This window comes from Mustela putorius, unplaced genomic scaffold, assembly GCF_011764305.1.
Source record: "Mustela putorius furo isolate JIRA1106 unplaced genomic scaffold, ASM1176430v1.1 tig00003976_pilon_pilon_pilon, whole genome shotgun sequence".
Lineage (NCBI taxonomy): Eukaryota > Metazoa > Chordata > Mammalia > Carnivora > Mustelidae > Mustela > Mustela putorius.
This window is the reverse complement of record NW_025422118.1, coordinates 4,217,054-4,243,197: the sequence shown is the minus strand read 5'-3', so window position 1 is coordinate 4,243,197 and position 26,144 is coordinate 4,217,054. Positions and strand designations below refer to the sequence as shown.

At 35.5% G+C, this 26,144-nt stretch overlaps 2 protein-coding genes across 7 annotated transcripts in view; both read left to right on the top strand.

The window, feature by feature from the left end:
* The window catches only part of ADAM9 (ADAM metallopeptidase domain 9), a 146,641-nt gene extending 123,231 nt beyond the window's left edge, over positions 1 to 23,410 (top strand). The window contains exons 17-22 of the mRNA XM_045071012.1: positions 2,931 to 3,011; positions 3,275 to 3,380; positions 10,984 to 11,125; positions 12,584 to 12,671; positions 20,263 to 20,330; positions 21,951 to 23,410. Of these exons, the coding sequence (XP_044926947.1) occupies positions 2,931 to 3,011; positions 3,275 to 3,380; positions 10,984 to 11,125; positions 12,584 to 12,671; positions 20,263 to 20,330; positions 21,951 to 22,044 (579 nt within the window). The 3' untranslated portion in view covers positions 22,045 to 23,410. The remainder of the gene's footprint in view (positions 1 to 2,930; positions 3,012 to 3,274; positions 3,381 to 10,983; positions 11,126 to 12,583; positions 12,672 to 20,262; positions 20,331 to 21,950) is intronic.
* A 2,551-nt stretch (positions 23,411 to 25,961) lies between these two features.
* Positions 25,962 to 26,144, top strand: part of ADAM32 (ADAM metallopeptidase domain 32) — a 184,064-nt gene continuing 183,881 nt past the window's right edge. For 5 of the 6 annotated variants that reach the window (XR_006604081.1, XM_045070969.1, XM_045070970.1 and 2 more), the window contains exon 1: positions 25,962 to 26,131. Coding sequence is in view for 4 of the 6 variants with exons in the window: in XM_045070969.1 (XP_044926904.1) it covers positions 26,074 to 26,131 (58 nt within the window). In the remaining 2 variants the exon portion in view is untranslated. The remainder of the gene's footprint in view (positions 26,132 to 26,144) is intronic. The other variant, XM_045070967.1, reaches the window with a different exon arrangement.

The following is a 26,144-nucleotide window of genomic DNA, read 5'->3' as shown; positions in this document are numbered from 1 at the left end:
ATATAAAAATTCTCCTATTTTTTTTGTATATTTATAGTTTTGTTGGGCTTTGACTTTAATAAGTACAGTTTAATACATTAACATTTCATTCTATTTCTATGATCTTACTTAATGATGTTTTAAAAGGTTTTCTTAATATCTTGTGCTGTATCTTCCTCTCTTATTATATTGCACAAATTGTGTTTGAGTGTGTGTGTTTATGAGTTCAGTATGGAGGTTATATATCTTTTTCTTTTTGTTATATTGCTTTTTAAAACGACACATTAATTTATTTTCTCCCAGTGATGTCAGGAAGAAAAATAGTATCTGCTGATTTCTTCCATGTAAGATGTACCACTATTACTTCCAAACCCCCACAAACTCTTTTTTTGTTGAAAAAATACTGGCTTTAAGTTCTGGGTGATTACTAACATATATAGGTATATTTTAAGGGCTTTTATCTTTTTGTGTTTTATTTAAAATTTTTGTCTTTTTGTGTTGTGTTACTATGTCAACAACATTCATGTACAAGGGTAGTAAATGCCTGGTATATGTACCTATACTTATAAACTGATGGAACAAAACACCAAACATTTTCTTTTTCTTTTTTTAAAAGGTTTTATTTATTTATTTGACACACAGAGAGAGTGAGCAAGCACACAAGCAGGGAGAATGGGAGACAGAGGGAGAAGTGGGTTCTTACTGAGCAGGGAGCCCGACATTGGGCTCAATCCCAGGATCCCGGGATTATGACCTGAGCCGAAGGCAGGCGTTTAACTGAATGAACCACCCAGGTGCCCCATTACTAGAATTTTCTGTAGCGGTAAATAGGATAAGTTAGATCCTGTTCTTTCTGCTATCTACCAAAGGCTGGACTCTGGGGACTTTGAGCAGGCTGACAGTACATACGTATTCATATTAAATTTTTTATTTAAAGTCAATTTAGTTAACATATAGTATAATAATAGTTTCAAGCTTTATATATTCAACATTTATTTAGGGGAGGAGCTGAACATTAAGGGGGAAAAGAAATGTAAAAAGAGAACTCTTGAGTAGCTCCTTTTTAAATTATCCTAGGTAGTTCTGCTTTGGCTCCAAAGTCACACCCTGAAATTAATAAGCAGGAAGTCCTAAAGTTGAGTTCATCTGCTCTCCTTTACTTGTGGTTGGTGGTGGTGGTGGAGGCTGGGTAGTTTTGGAGAGGATGGTCTTACTTTACCCCTTCAAGCAATTTATCAGGGTATTCCTTCCAATTTGGTCCTAACCATTCAACAAAGTAAATAATGCCAGTCAGAACACTGTTTTCTACTAAGAACTAGGAAGTTGTGGTCCCTAAAGTGAGTCTGTGAGATCTTAACACATTTCATCTTATTTCTGTGATCTTATTTAATGCCTCAGTCATCTATTCTAAGTCAGTTATTGAAAGAAAAGTCTCCTCCTAGCTGAATAGAGAAGCTATTGGTAAATATCTCCTCTAAAGCTCATACATATGAAAAAAGTATTTTGAAATCTTTATTCAGAGAAATGGCTGGGTGGAGGACAGGGGAGGAGTGACTTATTACTGTAGAATCTTCTGTACTTTAAAATTTCTAATCATATGAATATATTTCTTACTTAAAAATGAACTGACTCTGAAAAACAATATGAGGGTTTTGAAGGGGCGGGGGGTGGGAGGTTGCGGTACCAGGTGGTGGGTATTATAGAGGGCACGGATTGCATGGAGCGCTGGGTGTGGTGCAAAAATAATGCTGAAAATAAAAAATAAAAAATATTAACTGAAAGTTAGTAAAGAATTTGGATAATCCTCTGACTCTTTAATAATGTTGAAACCTATGTATTTTCAGAATAATAAAGGTATCTATTGATATTGCATTATTCTCTAATTCTTTATTTCATTAGAGCATTTAAACATTTTGATTTTGTGTAATTGGTTGCTTAATAAAATTTTAAGATAGTACTCCATGACTTTTAAGAAAAGTTAGTCTCTTTTTCTAACTTATCTCTGGAGAATAGTTTTTCAGGGGCACCTGGGTAGCTCAGTGGGTTAAAGCCTCTGCTTTCAGATCAGGTCAGGATCCCAGGGTCCTGGGATCAAGCCCCGCATCGGGCTCTCTGCTCAGCAGGGAGCCTGCTTCCACCTCTCTCTCTCTCTGCCTGCCTCTCTGCCTACTTGTGATCTCTGCCTGTCAAATAAATAAATAAAATCTTAAAAAAAAAAAAAAGAATAGTTTTTCATAAGTTTTAATTTCTAGTAAGTTTTTAGCTGATTCCTTTAGGTCTGTAATATTTTTCTCATGTAATGATACTTTTTATATCTCTTTGAATATTTAGGACTCATTTGTATTTCATATCTCAGAATTTCTAGAACTATATAAAATAATAATGGCTTACTTTCAATAGTGGTTTTAGTAGAAATGTTTCTATTAATTCATCATTAATCATGATACTAGAAGATAGGTTTTATCTTATCAACAAGGTAAACTTTTATTTTGGAAGAATTTTAAAAATTAAATTGAGTTTTAAATTTTATAGAATACTGTTTTGGTATCTTGTAATAATGGCAATTTATATGAGGTATTATGGGAATAGATTTCTTATTATTGAGACTTTATTATAATTTAACTTTCTCTAATAGTGATATCAACTCTATCTGGTTACTCTTGATTTGAAAAAGTCCATTTGTGAATATTTTACTTAGGGTTTTCATATCTATATTTGTATGGGATAATAGATTATAATTTTATCATTGTTTTTGGCCTTTGTGTCATCCTTGTCTTTTTTGATAGTTATGTTAATTTCACTTATTCTTCTACATTTTCATTAAAAAATGTTAACAATTCCTTCCAAGTTTAAAAGAATTCAGCATGAAATAATCTGTGCATAGCTCTTCTGGGCACTTGATTAATGTGATCAATTTTTCCTTATTCATTAGTTCACTTTTTTTTTTTCAGATTTGTAGAAACTTTCAATGCGTAAATGCTTCTGTTCTGAATTATGACTGTGATATTCAGAAAAAGTGTCACGGACATGGGGTAGGTAATATTCTCTTTTGGTTTGTTCATGAAGTAGCACTGAATCATGAGAATTCCCAATGAGGGAATGAGGCTTAGGTGATTCTTTCCAAGATTTTTAGATAATGGGGGAATTTAGATATCTGATAAATGTTTCATTCTTAAAAAGAGTGCCTGTGGATTTGCATGAATTGAATGCTTTTTCTTGGCTTCTTTTATTGAGTTTATGATGCAGAGCAATATTCACAATTAACCAAAGTGTGTTTTTTTTTTTTTTTCTGAAGGTATGTAATAGCAATAAGAATTGTCACTGTGATAATGGCTGGGCTCCCCCAAATTGTGAGACTAAAGGATATGGAGGAAGTGTGGACAGTGGACCTACATACAATGGCAAGTAATACCGTCATACAGTGACTCATGTCAGAAATTGGGCATCCTTTGGGCGCCTGGGTGGCTCAGTGGGTTAAGCTGCTGCCTTCGGCTCAGGTCATGATCTCAGGGTCCTGGGATCGAGTCCCGCATCAGGCTCTCTGCTCAGCGGGCAGCCTGCTTCCCTCTCTCTCTCTCTCTGCCTGCCTCTCTGCCTACTGTGATCTCGTTCTGTCAAATAAATAAATAAAATCTTTAAAAAAAAAAAAAAGAAATTGGGCATCCTTGTACTTCTCCCTCACTTCCCACGTTGGTTATACACTAAATATGTTGATTCTGCCTCCTGAATTTCTTGTGAATGTATCTATTTTTTTAATCCCTGTTGCCCAGAATTAGATAACTACTCCCAGAATTACATACTACTCTTAACTACGCTCCCTCTTGCTTCCTATAATCCATGTTCCATAACTACGATATAGAATTTTAGTTTTTCTCTTCAGGAATTGTTTTCATTATGCCATCGTCCTGCTTTGAGTTCAGTGCTTCTACATTGCTATTAGGATGAGATCCAGAAATCCTTAACACAGCTTAAATATCCTGTATGATTTGCCCCTACCTTAACTTTCCAGCTTCTTTTCATTATGCTTAAGATGTTGTAACTTTTGGGGGCGTCTGTGTGGCTCAGTTCATTGGGGGTCTGGTGCTTGATTTTGGCTCACATCTCAGGATTGTGGGATTAAGCCCCATACCCAGGTCTGAGCTCAGCAGGGAGTCTGAGATTCTCTCTCTTCCTTCTCCCTCTGCCCTTTCTCTGATGTGTGTGCATGGGCGTGTGCTCATTTGCTCTCAGTTAAATAAATAAATCTTTTTAAAAAAGACATTGTAACTTCTTTCATTTCCTCTAATAGGCTACTACTGTTTTAACTCTGGTCTTCATACAGTATTATATTCACATTGTGGAAATTTGGCTAATGGCTACTCAGATAGAGTTTATAACTTATTTTCTTGAAACTTTTCCCTGACTACCTAAATCTGAATTAGTATGCCTCTTCTTTTATTTATTTATTTATTTATTTATTTATTGTTTTTTAAAAGATTTTATTTATTTGACAGAGAGCAAGATCACAGGTAGGCAGAGAGGCAGGCAGAGAGAAAGGGGGAAGCAGGCTCCCTGCTGAGCAGAGAGCCCAATGCAGGGCTGGATTCCAGGACCCTGGGATCATGACCTGAGCTGAAGGCAGAGGCTTTAACCCACTGAGCCACCCAGGTGCTGCTAGTATGCCTCTTCTATTTGTTCTTTTACTGTAAGCACTATCATGTACTATGAAATTACTTATTTACAAGTCCTTTATGACATATGTGCTTTGTAAATATTTTCTCCCAGTCTGCTTACTTTGAGTTCCATTTGTTGTTCTTTTTCTAATTTCTGAAGGTAGAAGATGAGATGATTGTACTTTTCTAATATAGGTGTTGTAGTGCTATCAGTTTTCCTCTAAAACTGCTTTTTTTTTTTTACATTATACCAATTTTGATACATTGTGCCTTTAATTCAGCTCAAAATAACTTCTAATATTTTTAATATTAACTTCTAATATTTTTAAAAAAGATTTTATTTATTTATTTGACAGAGACAGAGATCACAAGTAGGCAGAGGAGGCAGCCAGAGAGAGGGGGGAGCAGGCTCCCTGCTGAGCAGAGAACCCGATGCGGGGCTCGATCCCAGAACCCTGGAATCATGACCTGAGCTGAAAGCAGAGGCTTAACCCACTGAGCCATCCAGGTGGCCCAGTTTCTAATAAAAATATTTTTTTTTTGACTTGAGTTATTTAAAGATGCTTTACTTCATTTTGAAGTATCTGAGGGATTTTTTCAGATATCTTAGTGTTATTATTTCTCATTTCTTATACTGTAGTCAGGGGGGCATAATTTATATGACTTGAATACTTTTATATTTTCTGAAACTTGTATTTTGGCCCAGATTATGGTTTATCTCATGAAAAGGTTCTATGTACACTTGAAAAGAATGCATATTCTGCTATAATTGGTTAGAGTTTTATAAATAATTAGTTCATGTTAATTGACATGAAATCTAAGTTTTAGATTTCCTTACTGATTTCTATATACTTGTTCTGTTAGTTATGAGAGAGGAATACTGAAGTCTCTGGTGTTATTCTCACTGCTGATTTGCCTGTTTGTCCTTGCCATTCTGTCAGTTTTTGTTCTATGTACCGTGAAGCTGTGTTCTCTTGATAAATTGACCCCTTTATCATTATGACCTGTTTATAGCTGGTAATATTCTGAGCTGTGCAGTTAGGAATTAATATAGCTATTCCAGATTTCTTTTGGTTAGTTAGCATGGGAAATCCTTTCTCATTCTTCCTCTTTTAATCTATTTCTGCCTTGATATTTATTTATATATTTTATTTTATTTTTTTAGAATGAGAGAGAAGCAAGACTGTGTCTGGGAGTGGGGGCAAGGAGTGAGGGGCAGAGGGAGAATGAGGGAGAGAGAATCCTGAGTAGGCTCTATGCTCAGAGCTGAGGGTTGTCAGTCTTTATATCTAAAGTAGATTTCTGGTAGGCAGGATATAGTTTGGTCTTGCTTGTTTTGTTTTGCTTTGTTTTAAGTAGGCCCACTCCCATTATGGGGCTTGAACTCACAACCCTGAGATCAAATGTTGCACACACTACAGACTGAGCCAGACAGGTACCTCTTGGATTTGTTCTTTTAGTCAGTCTGCGAGTCTTTGCATTTTAATTGACTTGTTTTGACCACTTACATTTAATTAGTAATGTTTGGGTTAAAATCAGTCATATTGCTATTTTTCTATCACAGTCTCTCTTTATGTGATATTTTACCACTTCACTCGGCTTGTTCCATTTCCCTCCTCCTGGCTTTTGTGCTGTTGTCATCATACTTCTACATGTGTTATAAACCCTACCATATATTGTTATTATTTTTGCTGTAAACAGTTTTTTTTTTAACAATTACTAAGATTTTATAAAGAATCACCAGATTTTATAAAACCACAGTATCCAAAGGAAAATCCTATAGCCCCAAAGAGCTACAACATATTGTTACATACTGATTTGGTAGGTACATTTGCCCAACTGGTTGCTAGGTTGTTCCAACTCGATTTATTTTTATCTTTTTATCTTCCTAAAGTTGGGAGATCTCAGAATTCAGTACTTGTAACTCTTCTCTTTTTATCTTTACTTCATCCCTAGTGATCCCATTAAATTTAAATTTAAATTTTAAAAATTTAAATTAAATTTAAATCCCATAAAATTTAAATGTCCTTAAGTGCCATCTATATTAGGTAATTAGGTGTATTAGCCCTGATAAAAAAATGACCTGATACAACAAACATTTATTTGCCTTTCTCATCAGCATGTGCAATGTAGGTTGATAGATTGACTTTGCTTACAGTAGTTAAACTCAGAGACTTAGACTGGTCTCTGGATTCACCATGATGAGGAGTTAAGATCTTAGAGTGAAGTTCTAAGGTATGCTTGAACATGAGAAGATAACTTAAAAGAATCATTTCCTGACCCTTTGTATGTTTCTAACCAAAGGTGACAATACACTTTTTCTGGTCACATTTTTTTGGCTAATAGAAGTTATGTGGACATACCTAACCTGAAGTCAACAGGGGTATTTTTAGCCTTTATATTTTGGGAGAGGAGGAAAACTGGAAATAATGGATATGTTATATCCATTATAACTGGAAATTACAAATGGTGAACATTTGTAATGCTTATCATACCCAGCTAAATAGTAATAATTTATGAATTTATATCTTTGGACTTGACTTCCGTAACTCTTACATCCAAGAGTTGGTTATCTTTTAAATTTATTTATTTATTTTTTAAGATTTTATTTATTTGACAGAGAGAGAGAGAACATGCAGGGGATGCTGCAGGGAGAGGGACAGGGAGAAGTAGATTCTCCGCTGTACAGGAAGCTTGTGCAGGGCTCAATCCCAGGACCCTAGGATCATGACCAAACTGAAGGCAGATGCCTAACCAACTGAGCCACCCTGGCACCCCTTTTAAATTGATTTAAATGATAGAAAAGTTCTTTATATTTACCCATGTATTTACCATTTCTTATGCTCTTAATATTTGTATGTAAAATTCTGTTTCCATCTGGTATCATTGAATTTTTGCTTGAAGGACTTATTTTCATGTTTCTTATAATGTAGGTCTGTCAGTTACTAATACTTTTCAGTTTTTGTGTATCTTTTTTTTTTTTTTTTAAGATTTTATTTATTTGGGAGAGAGAGATAGAGAATGATCAGGGGAAGGACCAGAAGGAAAGGGACAAGCAGACTCTGTGCTGAGTGCAGAGCCCAACATGGGGCTGAGATCATGACCTGAGGTGAAATCAAGAGTCAGACCCTCAACTGACTGAGCTACCCAGCACCCCTAGTTGTTGTATATCTTAAAAAGTTTTTATTTTGCTTCCTTCTTGAATGATAACTGGATAAAGAATTTTAAGGGTAGCAGTCTGTGTCTACCCTCTGGAGACTGTACTCTAGCCCCCACATTTACTTTTTCAAAGATGTTTCTCCATTGTCTTCTGGTTGGTATTACTTTTCCTGAGAAAATGGGCCATCATCTTTTCTCTTTTGGTCTTTTATTTTTTAGGTGTCTTTTTTACTCTGCTTGCTTGTAAGATTTTCTCTTTATCTCTGGTTTTTAGTATTTGACTGTAATATGCCTTGGTGTGCTTCAGATTTGTTGGCCTTTTTGCCTTTTTGGATTTGTGCTTTTATAGTTTCTTTCACATTTGGGAAGATTATGGTCATTATTTCTTCAAATATTTTTTCTGCTTTCTTCTTCAGGATTCCAGTTGCATGGATATTTGGCTACTTGGAGTTTTTTCACATCTCACTGATTTGCTTTTTTTTTTTTTTAATTATTTTCTGCTTTAAATTTTAAATAGTTACTATTGTTATTCTTTAGTTCACTCTTATTCTTTGATGTCTGATCTGCCATTAATTCCATCCAGTGTGTTTTTTATCACAGACATTATAGGTTTTATTTCTGTAAGTTCTGGGTTTTTTTTTTTTTAATGTATCTTTCATGTCTCTATGTAGCATGTTTGATCTTTATTCTAGTTTCTTGAGCACGTGGAATACAATTAGAATAACTTCTAGTGACTTTGTCTACTAGTTCTATCATCTGTAGCATTTCTTAGTTTTGATTGATTGATTTTTCTCCTCATTTTGGGTTGTATGTTTCTTCTTTGCATGTCCTGTGATTCCCCCCCACCCCACTGGATGCCAGAAACTGAATTTTGTCTTGTTGTATACTGGATATTTCGGGATTTCTATTGATGAGTCTTGTTCTTATGTGCTTATGTTACTTGGACATAGTTTGATCCTTTTGGCTCTTGCTTTTAAGCTCTATTAGGGAGGACCTGAGCGGTTATTCTAGAGCTGATTTTGCCCCATTACTGAGGCAAAAAGCCTTCTGTTTGTTCTACTCAGTGTCATACTGATTATGAAGTTTTCTGCTGTGAATGGTAGGAATAGGCACTCTTCCTCATCCTGTGTGACCTGTGGGGTTTGTTCCCACAAATCCTTTCAGAGGGTTCTTTCTCTGGCTTCAGGTGATTTCTTTATATGCGTACATTGCTCAGTACCCAGCTGAATATTTGAGAGGAACCCTCCGCAGATCTTTCAAGTTATGTCAGCATCGCTCTCCCTTCCAGTTCTTTGCTCAGTGAACTCCAGCTGCTTTGGCCTCCTCAGACAACCAGCTCCATCTCCTCAATTCAAGGAGTCTACTGAGCTTTGCTTGAGTTCCCTCACCTCCCATTATGATCTGTTAACTTTCCCTAGGCAACAAACTGGGACATGTGTAAAGCTTGCCTTACTTCTGTCTCTCTGGGACCGCTTTTCTTTATCTGATGCCCAGTGTCTTAAACCCTGTTGCTTAATATATTTTGCCTGGTTTTCTGGTTGTTAAAGCTCCCAGGATAAATCTGGTTCCTGGTACTCCATCTTGGCTAGAAGTCAAAGTTGGAACTACAGATTTTAATAGCCATGTATCAATCCATTGAGTGGATTGGATGTGCCATAACTCACCTTAGTGGGTTTCTAATCATTTGACATTTAGGTTGTTCATAAATTTTTGAAATGCATCAGTAACTTTGTAGTGTGCATCTTAATACTTACATACTTTTTCCAGTTGAAGGATAGATTGCTGGTAATGAGATTATTAGGTTGAAGTTATAATCCTTTCTATGGTCCTTGACCAAAATTCCAAATGAATTTGTGTTATTATCATTGGCAGTATGAATGTATCAGTTTCAACGTAACCTTGCCAGGTTTAGATGCTTTAATTTAAATTATGTCTTCTCATTAGTAAGTATCAAATGAGAGATCAAGCTCACTTTAGTTCTCTTATTTTTAACTGGGTTGAATGTTCTTTCATGTAGTTTCATACAAGTTTTAACAAATTTCTGGTAAAATTATGTGGACAACTTTACAGTTTATCACTGCTGTTTATACTTACTATATCCTTTCTTTTCCTAAAGATCAAATTAATGTGAATTTATAGATTTCTAAAATTTGTAAGTCTTAAAACCCAGAAGCCATAAAAAATAAGATTAATAAATTCAACTACATAAGAATAATAAACTTATGCATGAAGAAAGGCATTGTACTACTGAAAGACAAATGACAAAATAAGGAAAATACTTCCAACTCATGTCACAGACAAAGCTATTTTCCTAATATATAAAGAGCTTTTAGAAACTACGAAGAAAGGAAATAATAGTCCAATAGAAAATAGACTGAGCAGAAAAAAGAAACACAATATTTCCTTACACATGAACAGTTGCTCACCTCATAGTATAGAAAAGAATATAAATTAAAATGATATGAGATACAGTTTTTCACCCATTAGGTTGGCAAAATGCAGAGTTTGACTCTATGGGTGAGGCTTTGAGGAATTCTTGTATATTGCTGGCTTGCATGCTGAATTGTAGCCACCACTGTGGTGGATAATTTGACATTACTTTAAAAAATGATGAATGCATTTGCTCTCAGTATAACAGTTCTACTTCTGCAAAATTATTCTATACATATACCTGCACCAGCATGATATCCTATATGTACAAAGTTGACTTATTACAGCATTGTTTTAGATTGGAAAAATATCAATAGGGTCCTAGTTAAATATACTATAGGACGTCCTTGTTATGGAGTTTTGTATAGTTGTGTAGAAAATGAGGTGGTCCTCTATGTATGGTTTGGGAAGCTATATAGATAAGTGATAAAAAAATGTGCTGAATAGTGCTTATGATATGCTAACTTGTGTATAAGAAAGGGTTGGCAATAAAAGCATACTTTATTTTTTGCTTTTATTTGCATGGAGAAATAGTATAAGATTGTATAAGAAACTAATGAAAGTGGTTATCTAATGGGAAGGCAAAAATGAAGCAGGCATTGTTGAGGTATGAGCAAGACTTCTCAGTGTATTCAATTTCTGTCAGTTTGACTTTTGAACAATGTGAAAATTAATGTAAAACATTTATAATCACCTGATATGTCTTAGTTAATATGCATTAACTTCTAATTTAATGATCATTAGTATAAATTTTTTTCTCTAGAAAAGAATACTGCATTGAGAGATGGACTTCTGGTATTCTTCTTTGCAATTGTTCCCCTTATTGTATTGGCTGCTTTTGTCTTCATCAAGAGAGATCAACTATGGAAAAGCTACTTCCGAAAGAAGAGATCACAAACATACGAGTACTTAGATTTTTTTTCTTTTATATTCATATTAAATAAAGTAGTTATTAATGATGATAGCCATATCATAAGGGTTGGTTTAAAAATAGGGTTCTAAGAGTTAGGTGGGATTAAAGATAGTGGTGACTCAGCCATCTCTAATAATCGTGAGTGAAAAGGATTATAAGCTACTGAAAATAGCCCTTAGGGTTCATGTTGTTTGACACTGATTTCTGATACTGGGGTAAATATAAATTTGGGCTACAGCTTCTTAATTGGGCTTCTTAATTGGGGATTAAAATATGGGTTAAAGATAAAAAATGTAAATGTCACAAAATTTTCTTCCGTGTCTGTTTGGAGTATCAGTTCTCACAGAGGAAGAGTGTTTCAAATTTTGAAAGCGTATTTTGTGAATTACCAGTTTTTAAGAATTAAGTTTTGGTGGAAGGAAGGGCTGTCAAAATTCAGACACCTGACATTTCTGGTCTCTGTGTCAGACGCTTGTACGACTGTATCTCAACCATCACTTACAACATGTTGGCATTAGAATACAACATATATTAGCATAACTTTGTAATTAGATCCTAGGTTCAAGTTTCAGCTTGTCATTTGCTATAATTATGAACTGGAATAATAAATAAAATTCTCTGAGCTTTGGTTTACTTGCTCTGAAATAGGAATAATATTACCTGTCTCTTAGGGTTGATGTGAGGATTAAATGGGAAAATGTTAACAAATAAAGTCCATAGCACATTGTGGCACAATGTAATTACTTAAAAACTCATTTTTATTATGATAAAAAGCTAGTTTATTATGATAGTGATTTCTTACCTAGTACATAATATTTTGCTAGGGTATCCTGATGTTAGCTTTAATTTTTAATATATACTAAAACAGATTTGTCTTCCTATTCTTTCTTTCTCTTGCTTCCTATCATACCCAAACTGACCAATCCATAGATAATTCTCCCATCTGCATCTCTGAAATTTTAGTTCCATACCCATAGTTCTTTCCTATATATCTTTACCGAACTGCCGTGCTATCACCTCAGCACATCTAAAATTTAGTTACTATCTTTCCAACCAGCTTCTTTGTTCCTCTTGGGCTTCCTTGTTTTTAGAATGACAGCTTCATGTTTTGTGTATTCAGCCTTAGAATGTGTATTTACTTTTTCATTTTAGGAAGACCTGAGGAGAAAAGCTTGGAAACACTGGCCTAATTGGCCCAATTTTATGGTTCCTTAGAATTTCAGGCTATTTAATTATAAAGTGGGGTTAATAAAACTTTCTAGTACTGTAAAGATGAAAAATGTGTGAAAGCTGTTAAAAATGTCATAAAAATTTTAGCTGTCATTGTGACCATCGTTACTTCCACTATGAACATCATTATTCTGTGTCTGAGAAAATGCAGGGTATGTGTAACATGTCACGTAGAAATGATCTAATCTTACTGTAGCTCAGAAGTAATTGTCTCTTTCAGATCAGATGGCAAAAACCAAGTGGAAACATCTAGACAGCCAGTGAGTGTTCCTCGACATGTTTCTTCAAGGACTCCTCCCAGAGAAGTTGTAAGTTTAAAACAAAAAATTTTTTTTTATTATATTGTGATATCACATTGCTAAAAGTTTAAAAAAATAATTTTTACATGGATATAGAAATAAGCATAGATCATTTCTGAAGAAGTGTGATTTCTAAGTGTGGGCTCTGATTAATGAAAATAATACCAGTAGGGTCTCTGGCTCAGAGGTGTCTGGAGAAGATATGTAGACATTGAGAATGCTTTGCCCTGAAATCAAGATTGGGAAATGATGTGTGGGATCTCTCCTGTTACTGTTGTTTTCTTGTCTCCTGTCTCTGTATTTTCAATGCCTGGCTTCCCTAGGGCATGTGGCTGAGCTGCTGGAATAGGCGTAATTGTCTCAGCATTGGGACCAGTAATCACTGCCTTTGAGTGTATTAGGGAATACTGAGATAATATCCTTTTTTTTTTTTGTATGCATGTATCCCTAAGAAATATATAGTATTGCTTCAGTTGTTTTTAAACTTTATGTTTTGTTTGCTCTTTCATGCATCTCTCTGCAACCTGCTTTTTCCTTTAACATTGCTTTGTGATTTAGGCCCCCGCCCCCTTTTTTAAAGATTTTATTTATTTATTTGACAGATAGAGCTCGCAAGTAGGCAGAGAGGCAGGCAGAGAGAGGGGGAAGCAGGCTCCCTGCCAAGCAGAGAGCCCCATGCGGGGCTTGATCCCAGGACCCTGGGATCATGACCTGGGCCGAAGGCAGAGGCTTAACCCACTGAGCCATCCAGGCGCCCCATGATTTAGCCCTCTTAATACCTGCAGCTCTCATTCATTTTCACTTTGGATGTTTAAAAAACCATTTTCCTATTAGCAGATTCCAGTTTTTTGTACCTACAAATAAGAAGACTACAAATTAAGAATGCCTTTCCTCATTCACATTTTAAATACTAGGTAGATCACATGTGGCCACTGACTACTGTATTGAAAAGCATAGATACAGAATATTTCCATCAATGCAGAAAATTTTATTAGAGAGCATTGATCTAGAGGCTTGTAGGAATTAAAATGCTGGGCTGAAAGATAGTAACTATTTACTAGAAATTGCCAAATTGACTTCCAAAGAGATTGTATCATCACTGGTATGTGTATTTCTGTTGACCTCCATCCTTGTCAACACTCGATATTGTCAGACTTTTAAAGTCTTTCCAATTATGTGGAGTTAAAGTCATTAAATATCCTTCCTCATGTTTTATTACAATGAGTATGTGCGTGCGTGTGCGTGTGTGTGTGTGTATACACAGTCTCCCTATTCCGCTCCCTTTTCCTTTTTAAAAAAGAAACAAAAAATTGTTATGCCAGTTTCCCCCTTAAACATGCATGTTAGTGGGACACCTGGGTGGCTCAGTCAGTTAAGCATCTGCCTTTGGCTCAGGTCATGATCCCAGGGTCCTGGGGTCGAGTCCCGCATCGGGCTCCTTGCTCTGCCCGGGACCTGCCTCTTCCTCTGCCTACTGCTCTCCCTACTTGTGCTCTCTCCCTCTCCTCCCGACAAATATATAAATAAATTAAAAAAAAAAACCATATATGTTAGAGAATTTTCCATAGCACTACATATACAGGGTGCTCACATATGCTGGTTAGAAATTGCATGTGTTCTTCATCCTTGTTATATTTTTTTCCTTTTTTAATTGTGGTTAAGTAAATATACCATAAAATTTGGCATTTTAACCATTTTTGAGAATATAATTCAGTGACATTAATTATATTCACAATATTGTACAGTCATCACCACTATCTATTCCTGAAATCTTTTTTATCAGAAACTCGATACCCAAAGCAGTGACTCCCATTTTCCCCTCCCCAACCCCTAGCAACCACTGTTCTACTTTTTTTAAAAATTCAGATATAATTGACATACATTTATTAGTTTTAGGTGTTCAACATAATGATTCAGTATTTGTGTACATTGTGAAATAATTGATCACCATAGAAAAGTCTAGTTAATATCCATTACCCCACATAATTTTACTATCCTTGTGATGAAAACTTTTAAGATCTATTTTCTAAGCAATTTTCAAATATAAATACAATATGATTAACTATAGTCACCATGCTGTACATTACATTTCCATGACTTATTTCTTTCGTAACTGTAAGTTGCCTCCTTCACCCAATGTCACCCAACCCCACTCCTACCTCTGGCAACCACCTATCTGTTCTCTGTATGTATGAGTTTGGTGTTTTGTTTTGAAGATTCTACATAGAAGGGAGGTTATATAGTATTTGTCTTTCTGTCTGATTTATTTCACTTAGTATATTGCCCTCAAGGTTGGTCCATGTTGTTTGAAAATGGCGAGATTTCCTTCTTTCTTATGTCTGAATAGTATTTTATTTTGTGGCTATATATATTTCACATTCTTTTTTTTTTTTTAAAGATTTTATTTATTTATCTGACAGACAGATATCACAAGTAGGCAGAGAAGCAGGCAGAGAGAGAGGAGGAAGCAGGTTCCCCACTGAGCAGAGTGCGGGATGCGGGGCTTGATCCCAAGACCCTGGGATCATGACCTGAGCCGGGGGCAGAGGCTTTAACCCACTGAACCACCCAGGTGCCCTCACATTCTCTTTACGTTCATCCATCAGCAGAAACTTAGGTTGCTTCTATGTCTTGGCTATTGTAAATAATGTAGCAGTGGAAATGGGGGTGCAGATAGCTTTTAGAGTTAGTGTTTTTATTTTCCTTGGGTAAATACTCAGAAGTGGAAATACTAGATTATATAGTATTTCTATTTTTTAGTCAGATTGTTATTTTGCTATTGAGTTGTATTAGTTCTCTATGTATTTTAGAAATTAACCTGTTGTTAGGTGTATGACTTGCAAATATTTTCTCCCATACAGTAGGTTACCTTTTTATTTTGTTGATTGTTCTCTTTGCTGAGCAGAAGCTTTTTAGTTTGATCTATGACATAGTTTCTTCTTGTTTATTTTTGCTTTTGGTATCTCAGCTAGAAAACCATCTCCAAGTTACTGCCTATGATCTCTTTTCAGAGTTTTGTGGTTTCAGGTCTTACATTCAAATCTTTAATCCATTTCAAGTTAATGTTTGTGTATGATGTAACGTAGTGGTCCAGTTTCATTCTTCCGCATGTGGCTGTCCAGTTTTTACAGTACCATTTGAAGAAACTGTTCTTTTCCCATATATTCTTGGCTCCTTTGTTGTGAATTAATTGATCATGTATGTGTGGGTTTATTTCTGGGCTCTCTTTTCTGTTCCATCACCCTGTATGTCTGTTTTTCTGCTAAATGCTGTATTATTTGATAACCGTAGTTTTACAGCATAGTTTGAAATCAGGAAGTGTGGTGCCTCCTGCTTTTCTTTTTCTTTCTCAGTATTGCTTTGACTATGCAGGGTCTTTTTCTACTTTCTGTTAATTTGCCTATTCTAGGTACCTCTTACTAGTGGAATCATACAATATTTGTTCTTTTGTGTCTTATTTCATATAGCAGTGTCTTCAAGGTTCATCCCTATAGTAGTGTATGTGAGAACTTTATTTCTTCTTATGGCTTACATATTACATAATTACTTTATATATATATAGAACATTTCGTTTATTCATTCTTCCATTAATGGGCACTTGAGTTGTTTCTACTTAGTGGCTAACGTGGATAGTGTTGCCATGAACATATATGTACATGTACCTGTTTGAGTACCTATTTTCTTATTTATTTATTTATTTATTTATGGTACCTATGTTTCAGTTCTTTTGGGTGTATACCTAAGAGTGGAACTGATATGTTATGTTGTTATTCTATGCTTAACTTTTTGAGGAACCACAAAATGCTTTCCACAGTGGCTACACCATTTTACATTTCTACCATGAGTGTTTTGATTTCTTCCCATTTTTGTCAACACTTGTTGTTTTCTGTTTTTGCTTTTTTTTTAAACTTTATTGTAGCCATCTTAGTGGATGTTAAATGGTACCTTGTTGTGGTTTTGATTTACAGTTCTCTAACGATTAATGATTTTGAGTATCTTTTCATTTGTTTATTAGCTATTTGTATCTCTACTCTGGGGAAATGTGCATTCAAGTCCATTGCCCATTTTTTTAATTGGGTTGCTTGTCTTTTTGTTGTTGAATTTTAGGTCTTTATATTTTCTGGATATTAACACTTTTATAGATATTTTCTTCCATTCTGTAGTTTATCTTTCACTTTGTTGATAATGTACTTTGATGCAGAAGAGTTTTTAACTTTTATGAAGTCCAGTTTATCTGTTTTTTTCTTTTGTTGCTTGTGCTTTTGATGTCATCTCTAACAATCCGTAGTCAGATCCAAGGACATGAAGATTTACTTGTATGTTTTAAAAGTTTTATAATTTTAGCTCTTATATTTAGGTCTTTGACCCATTTTGAATAATTTTTGTATATGGTATAATATAGGGATTCAGTTTCTTTCTTTTGCATGTAGAAATCCACTTGTCTTGGCCTTATCTGTTGAAGAGACTATTCTTTCTTTGTTGAATAGACTTAGAACTTTGTGGAAAATCAGTTGGCCATAGGGGTATAGGTTTTTTTCTATTCTCTCAATTCTGTTCATTTGGGCTCTAGTTCCATCCTTAAGGCAGTTCTACTATTTTGATTATTGTGGGGTTGTAATGAGTTTTGACATTGCAAAGTGTGAGTTCACGAACTTTTTTCTTCTTTTCAAGATTGTTTTGTTATTTAAAGCCCCTTTGATTCCGTATGATTTGAGAATCTACTTTCCCATTTCTGCAGGAAAGGTTGTTGGAATTTTGATAGGGGTTCTGTTGAATCTACAGATCACTTTGGGTTGTACTGACATATCCTGACAGTATTGTCTTTGAATCCATGAACACTAGTTGTCTTTCCATTTATTTAGGTTTACTTTAATTTCTTACAGCAATGTTTTATAATTTTCAGTATACAAATCTTTGACCTTCTTGGTTAAGTTTATTCCTAGGTATTTTATTCTTTTGGATGCTATTGTAAATGGAACTGCTTTCTGAATTTCCTTTCTGGATTTTTCATTGCTGGTGTGTAGAAACAAAACCAATTTTTGCATGCTCATGTTACATCCTGCATCTCTGTTGAATTCATTTCTTAGTACTATTAGCTTTGCTGTGGACCCTTCAGGTTTTTTTTGTTTATATAGGATCGTGTTATTGGTGAGTGGAGGTATCACTGCTTCTTTCCAAATTGGATGTCTTTTATTTTCTTTTTTCCTCTAGTTGTTTTGGCTACCTCTTCCAGTACTATGTTGCATAGTGGTGGTAAAAGCAAGCATCCTTGTATTCCTGATTTTGGGGGAAAAGTTTTCAGTTTCCTTGGCATATTTAAATATTTCCCCATGTCTTCCAGTGACATTTTTCATGTTGATTATGAGACATCCTTAAAGCAGTTCCTGATAGCTATTTTTAAAAGGCTTTTGGCTGTTGGTATTTATGTATGAGATTGGGAAAGAGCATTTCTCATCTCAGATCCATTTTTAAAATATTAATACAGCAATATCAGTTTTTTCTTTTTGTTTAATATTTATATCTTTTTACATGTAATTTTCGTTTTTATGTTTTCTATTAAAAATTTAAAAAATTTTAAAAATATTTCTTTTAACTGGAGACTTTATGTTGAGTACAGTTATTAAAATAGTTTTTCTACCATATGATTTTTATGATCTCTTTGTTTTCTTGTTTCTTCTGTTTTCTCCCCACACCACAATGCCTCTTCTATTTTTGGGACTGATTCAGTTTCCTCCTTGCCCCATTTCATTTTTCCCCTCTGCTTGTTTTTAGATACATTGTTAGATAAATTAGATTCAAATCCGTTGGTCATTTATGATAGTTTCTTGTGGCTTCATTATAATTTCTAAAAGCACTCATTTCTTTAAACATATAAAAATACCTACTTTTTGTGCTTTATCTGATCATTTTAATGTATGTAGTCTTGGTTCTGTTGTTATTTCTACTGATTCTTGCAATGGCATGTTTGCTAGTGTGCTTTGTGATACTGATTGTAAACTGGCAATCTTTTGAATTTTATATGGAAGAATTATTTCAGTCTTGAATTACAGTGAGTTCCTACAGAGAGTGTATGTATTTCCCTTGGCTACATGCCTGGGGGCATGGTCCATCTTCTGTGCCTTTAAATTAAAATTTTTGTTGGTGTTTCTTTGGGTCACACAAGTGTTAGGAACTCTGGCCCCCCAAACCTTTGAGAGGATGGTTGTATGGTTAGAAATTTTCCCAGGGAGATAGTTTTCTTTTTTTTGCCTTCTACCAGTACCAAGGTCTGTTTAGGCAGTTTCTCCACTCTTCTTTGGGACAGATGTTTCTTTATTAAGTTAATCCAGTGAGGATATTGCCTGTTAGGGGCCTCAGCTTTCTGTTTTGTCTTTAATTCAGCATTCCATCCAACTCAGGCTTCAGGTTTTGTCTTCTAGGTCTATATATTACCTGAAAACATATAATGGGTTGGTGGAAAAGGGAATGGGATATTTTCTTATGTTCCTTCTCCGTTTTTACAGTATAAGCAAGTATTCTATGGGGCAAAATAATAGACTACCTGTTCTACAGCAGGACCCAGAGAATGTTCAAGCTCTTCCCCAACGCTGTGCATATATATATATATTTTTTTTCTTTTTTCTTTTTGGAGATAGAGCATGCAAATGGCAGGGGTGGGGTGGAGTGGGGGGCAAAGAGAGAATTTTAAGTAGGCTCAATACCCAGCACTCAAATTCATGACCCTGAGATCATGACCCGAGCTGAAATCAAGAGTTGGATGCTTAACCAGTTGAGCCTCTGAGGCTCCCTACACTCGGCATATTTTGCCTGTCAAATAGCTTTAGGAAAGAACAGCAGATAGACAATGTCTTGGTCAAGATCACATCATCGGTGATTTATTAATTCCATCTGATCCTCCCTAACTTTTCCTAATGTGAAATGTGAAAAATATTCTTACTTTTACTTTCTTATTTATCATAATCTCTCATTTTATTATAGAACTTATTTCAGTTATCTTGTCAAAGAAGGAATATCATGAATCCCAAAATTAAGGTTTGTAAATTAGGAGTATTTACAGTACTAGTTAGGTACCAAACAGATTTGGCAATACATTTTTGGAAGATTTTATTTAAAATATGTTGGTAGGGACACCTGGGTAGCTCAGTCATTTGAGTGTCTGGCTCTTGGTTTCAGCTCAGGTCATGATCTTAGGGTCGGGGGATTGAACCTTGTACTGGGCTCTATGCTCAGCACGGAACCAGCTCGAGATTCTCTCTCTCTCTCTCTCTGCATCTCCACCTGCACACATGCTCTCTCTCTCTCTCAAATAAATAAATAAGTCTTTAAAAATAGGTATATTGGTATAGCAAATATGTTATCTTTTAACTAATGTAGTTGACTGGAACCAAGATTATAAATAGTATTATTGAATTACAAAATATAGCCTGAAAAGAGTTAAGTATTCTACATTCAGTGGCAAAGATATGTTGAAAATGCAAAATATTTTTAAATACCAGCATTGTAAATCATCTACTCACTGATTTAAAATATATCGATCACTTTATGTATAGAAAACATATTTATGAGTGCATTGTGGTAATAACTGTTTTTTCCTTTTTAGCCTATCTATGCAAACAGATTTCCAGTACCAACTTATGCAGCCAAGCAGCCTCAGCAGTTCCCATCAAGGTCTGAAGTGAATTCACTTAGATTACTTTACCAGAATAAAACTCAGGGTTAAATTAAATACAAATATTTGACTTTTGTATTTAATTTAGTACAGGGTATTTCTTGCCAGTGGTTAGATAGAACACAATTTTTAGAAAAGTTTTTAAGAACTTCTTATGTAAGTTTTGTCATATTAGTGCAGTGTCGACATAAAATTTTAAAGAAGCCTGAGCAAGACAAGCAAATGATGCTGCGGCTTTGGTGTATGTAAGATTCAGCAGCAGGGGCCTTTAACATATCCAGCAATGGCACACCAGATGGGTTAGACCAGCCCTCCTATTAGGGACAGCTAGAAAAGCTAGACAGTGTAAGAAAATACATGTTTGAAGGCCTGAGAGAACTACCAAGGAAATGAGGAGGAAGTGTGGGGGGGGCCCAGGAAAGGAGGCAGTCTAGACATAATCCCAGCTGTTGGGGAACACTTTTCTGTCCTGGAAGTGGCTACAAATTCTGAACATGAGAACTGAGAGACTAGGAAGCTGAGGAGAGCTTGCAACAAATTCACAGGGCTGAGGGGACAAAAACTGGGGCCTAGCCAAGGAGGAGGTAGCCTGGTAATCATCCCAGGCACTGTGTTGGGACCCAGCAATAAGGATAAACTAGATCCTTAACTTATTTCAACAATTTTTTATGTTTGGCTCCAGTCAAAAGAGCAGATCTACAAGAAAAGAAAATGTGACTAAAACAAGAAAAGCCACAGATGACAGAAACAAACTCAGAGGGTAATCTAGTGAGGAGCATTATCAGACACAGACTTTAAAATGACTAATGATTATGTCATTGAGTTAATAGTTAAGTTTGAGACTTTCAGCCCAGAACTACAAACTTTATTGAAAGAATCATATGTGAGTTCAAAAACAGAAATATCTTTCACTTCTAAATGGATGGGCTTAAAATCAGCAAGGAGGAACATTAATTATGATATTTTGCAATATATAAAGTGCATCTTATCCCTCTCACCCCCCGAAATCCTTCAAATTGCAACTGAATGGCAACACTGAGGAGTGTCCTCCTGTAGAACCTTTAATGTAATAAGAGTGGCTGCGCATCAAGACAGAATTATATAAATTGTGAGACAGATATTCACCAGGTAATGTTCTGGTGTGTTAGTGGAGTAGAGGAATCCTAGAATTGAATGAAGAGGGTGAGGAAGGGTATAGAGGTGAAGGACATGTGTAGAAGTCATGGCAGGTTTGATTCTCAGAGTGGATGTTAGTTTTGAATGAGTTGGAATTTCAGCTTTATTTGTAAACACGGAGCTAGTGAGCTTACTTGTCTTTTATAGTTTTCAATTTCGTGTGCTATTCTTTTTAAAAATATATAAACCAGAACCTTCATATATTTTTGATTATATAGAATACCATTACTCTATTATGATAGTTATGCCATTTTAGATGCCGATTGCATCCTTTAACCATTGCATATAAGATGTATAATAATCTCAGAATGTAATGTACTTCTAATGTACTCTTAAGAATTGTCAGCAGTGTTATAGATGGTGTTACATTGGGTTTGTAATGAAGTAGTAGTATTTTATTCAGTTGAAACACATAATTAAATGTCTTTTTTTCCCCCTCACAGGCCACCTCCACCACAACCGAAAGTATCATCTCAGGGAAATTTAATTCCTGCTCGTCCTGCACCTGCACCTCCTTTATATAGTTCTCTCACTTGATTTTTTTTTTTTTTTTTTTTTTACCTTTACTTTTGCAAACATCTTCAGGGAACTGAGCTAATATGTTTTTTTTTTCCTGATATTTTCTTGAAAAGCCTTTCTTCCTGCTGCAACTATGAATGAAAACAAAATACTACAAAACAAACTTCGCTAACACGGAAAAACAGAAATTGAGTAATGGGAATTGAGAAATATAAGAAATGCAGTAAAAAGCCAGGGCATTTAGAATAACATTTCCATTTCCACCACTGAATAAGTCTTATTCAGTCATTCTGTGAGGTTAACCCACCAAACATGGATTATGTTATTTTAAACATGGTATTGTAATGATTCTTAAATTACGTTTTGTCATTAAGTGCTTAAATGTAATTCTGAATTTTGACCTTAGTTGCCATTAATGTAGTTTCTGGTTGAACATGTGATTATCTAATACCTGTGAAAACTAATTAGCTGTCAGTAATATCTAATATTTTTCATCTTGCACGGACTAATAATCATCATATGCTAGAATCTTGTCTATCTCATTCATTACACAAATAAAGGAATATTCTGTCTTCAGAAGAATGCGCAAAACCCACAATTTATATATCATCATCTTGTTTTGAGAGTACAGAGTATACTAAAAGTGTGTATGTGTGTATTCACACACAGTTATTGTCTTCCATTTTTATGATTATTCTATGGATAAATGATTCCATGGATTCTAGAGATAATAGAGTCTATGGGTCTATCTATGGATAATGAATATTAGAAAAATTAATTTAATAATAGAATTTCTATTACGAATCATGTTAAAGCATGGCATTCTTTTACAATGGCATTATTTTAAATAAACTTTAAGGTACGGAGTATTTAATAGAACTAATCAGATATGCTGTTGAAACCTTTCTGTGACAAAGCAGGAGCTCTTATAATATTCAGTCAAATTGAGATGTCATAAAACCACTTGAGAATTTCATGAGCACTTTAAGTTTAAAATCTGAAACTTCAAAGCTTGCTATTAATATGATTTAGAATGTTTACATTTACTAAGGTGTGCTGGATCATGTCTCTGTTGTAACTAATGTTTTCAAAGAAATTAGGCTGGAGAAAAGAAGTTAGAAAAGGTTTTTCTTAGATAAAGCAAAAAAATTAGTGAGGTGTGTAGGAGTTAACTATTCCAGCTGTGTAAAAAATGAATTTTTACTTGGGAAAAAATGATATGGATGGTGAAATTTTAAACACTCAAAAAATTTTCATAACCTTTCATAATAAAATTTAATAATAGGTTTATTAACTGAATTTCATTAGTTTTTCAAAAATTTTTGTTTGTGTATATATACATATACAAATATAACATTTGCAGTAAATAAAAGACTTGAAATTCTGTTTTGTGTCGCCCAGTAACTTCCTAAATATCCAGCTTTTTATAACCTAATTAATTAAAACATCATACTAGTTCTAGATAAAACTACTAGTCAAACTTTTAGATATTATCTCACTAATTTTCAGACTTCTGCCAAATTGTGCACAGTGCCTTTTTTGTTATTAAAGGAAAACAGATTAGTTTTGAAGAAGAGAGATGTTTAAGTTCTTTGAAGATGATACATTATTTTAACAGTCTGGTATATACTAAAAATTACATATAGGATGTGGGTGGACAAATACTCAGGCCAGGCAGTCCATAAAAAGGACAACAAGATATAAGAAATATAGGGGAAATTTGTACTTCAGTGTATGCATTGTCTAGAGTTTAGACAGAGAGCTAGAAGAGAACTCCCCTTCCCTGGCTATAGGATTCCATAGGGACTATTTTACAATAGTAAAATAGTTTTATCACTGTAGATAACTGATGGGAATGCAAACCCTGCAGAGGTTCAGCTGACGTCCCTCCCTGTTTTCCTCCAGTAACACATTTAATTGAATATTCCTGATCTTTAGCTTCTCCTTTGAGCTGGCTTTAATACCTCACCACTTTACTCATTAATGAAGTAAACACAGTCTTTAATGTATGTTCCTTTTTTGAAAAAAATTGTAAACAATCCCAAATGAAGATTCTTTATTTTATTTAAATCTCTGAATGAATTAATATAAGACTAAAATGTTTGTGTCTTTCTCTCATATAGTCTTAATTTTTGCAACTATAATTTGAATCACTGAAATCTTGGTTATATTTTAACTATATAACTGAAAGCCTTTCTCAGAATTAGATAAATCCTTGGATTTTTGAGTATTTAGAAAGTTTTTCTAAAAGACTTTGATCAGTCAGAACTTCCTTTACTTTTGTATATATGTTTTCCATGCTTTTCATCTAGGTTTTCCTTGATTTATTCTGGATTGCTGTTAAAAATTGTTAAGTTTCTTGGCCATAGATGTCACTTCAAAATTTGCAAATATTAAGGGGCTTCTTTGCCGCCTGCTAAGGACATTTGATTAATTAGATCAGTTATCTGTGACTTTGATATCACTGTTTGACTATATGGTCACAAAATTACCTTGCTCAGGATTTTGCATTTTCCCTTCTCTCAAGCATATGCCTGGGTCTCTAACCATATAGTTAAGCACAGCCCAAGTTTTCTAAGCACAAATCCTATTATATTACATTCCATAAATGTTTACTGAAACTCTACGATCTTGCAGCTATCATTAAGCACTGTGATACATACGTTCTGGATCATACATCTAACTCCTGTTCTGGGGAGAACTATATACACAAGAATATTATAAAGTTTGCTCTATGAAAGATTTAAACAGGAAAGGTTGAAGAAGAGAAACAATAAATAAACCAGAATTTCATTCAAAATACCACTAGTTTACAGGTCTAAGTACTTACTGTAGTTGTTTTTCTAATACTATGAAGAAAGATGAAACCAGCTTTTGACTCAACTACTGCCTAGAAACAGTGTTAGTCTAGCATTGGCTGTTCTGTTGGGATACAAGCTGAGTGTAGATTTTTGCTGCCTTGTTTTTGCTCATGCTAATCCTTTTTAGGTTTAGATAGGCCTGTTGAATTTTATGCATCAGTAAAATCGCATTGAAACTTTTAGATCTAGTGATTCCCTAAAAGTGAGCCTTTCTGTGTTGCCACCCAGCCTTTCAGTTTCTGTGTCTGCCTTTCTGTTAATAGAAGCATTACCTATTAATTCATTCTTTGGTATTTCAAAAGAATTAAAAGATAGTGCATATGCTGGAGACTGGAGGTGAGGGAGGAGGCATCGCAGTCCCAGGGAATAAGGCAATGTTTATTAGGAAAGACAGAAGTCATAGTGGCCAAAGGATCGGGGTAGCAGAAAATAGGTGTCAGTTTGGGCTTGGAATTTAGCAAATTTTTCTGCTGGGACATACGTACTGGAACTCGGGCTGAGAATCTTTCGCCATCTCATTCACTACATGCGTAAGTTTTCGCAGTACTGAGAAGAGGTTGAACAAGAGAATGGTATCCTGTGAGTTCTAGCCAAGGGCTTGTGAAGAACCAGATTGATTGGAGGAAAAGAAGACACAGGTATGGGCGAAAACAACCGTGGCCGACTCTTTTCAAAGATAACAGACTCTCACGTTCCCCTTTTTGGAATCTTTTTCACACCTCTGCACCCCCCCCCTTTTTTTTTAATTTTAAGAAACCCGGCTTTAGTAAATAATGAGTGTGTGCGTGCATATAGTTTTAAATTCAGAAAGTACTGCACGATCGTCTTTTTAAACACCTGGAAGCGTGTGCTACAGAACAGACTACAATCAGTGCGTTAGTTCTTTCAGGTTGGTGGGGGACCGCGACTGCGACGGCAGCGGCGGCGGGATAAACCCGCGCACGGCGGGCCCGAGAGGTTTAGGCTGGAGGCGAGGTGGGCGCTCCCTGCCCGCGACGAGCATCCCCGTGGGGCAGGGAGCGCCCACCTCGCCGCCTAAACCGGCCTGCCCGGCGCGCCCGTGGGCGCAGCGACCTCGCGAGACCTCTGCCCCACGAGCGCGCGCGGGTGCGCGGCGGCCGCGGCGTTTCCGAGCGCCCCCAACTGTCGCCGGCTCAGTCGGCTCCCGGAGCCCAGGAGCCACGCCATGCTCCGCCTACTGCTGCTGCTGGCTGGGCTCCTTGGCTTGCTGGCTTCAGGACCCGGTAAGGCCGCGGA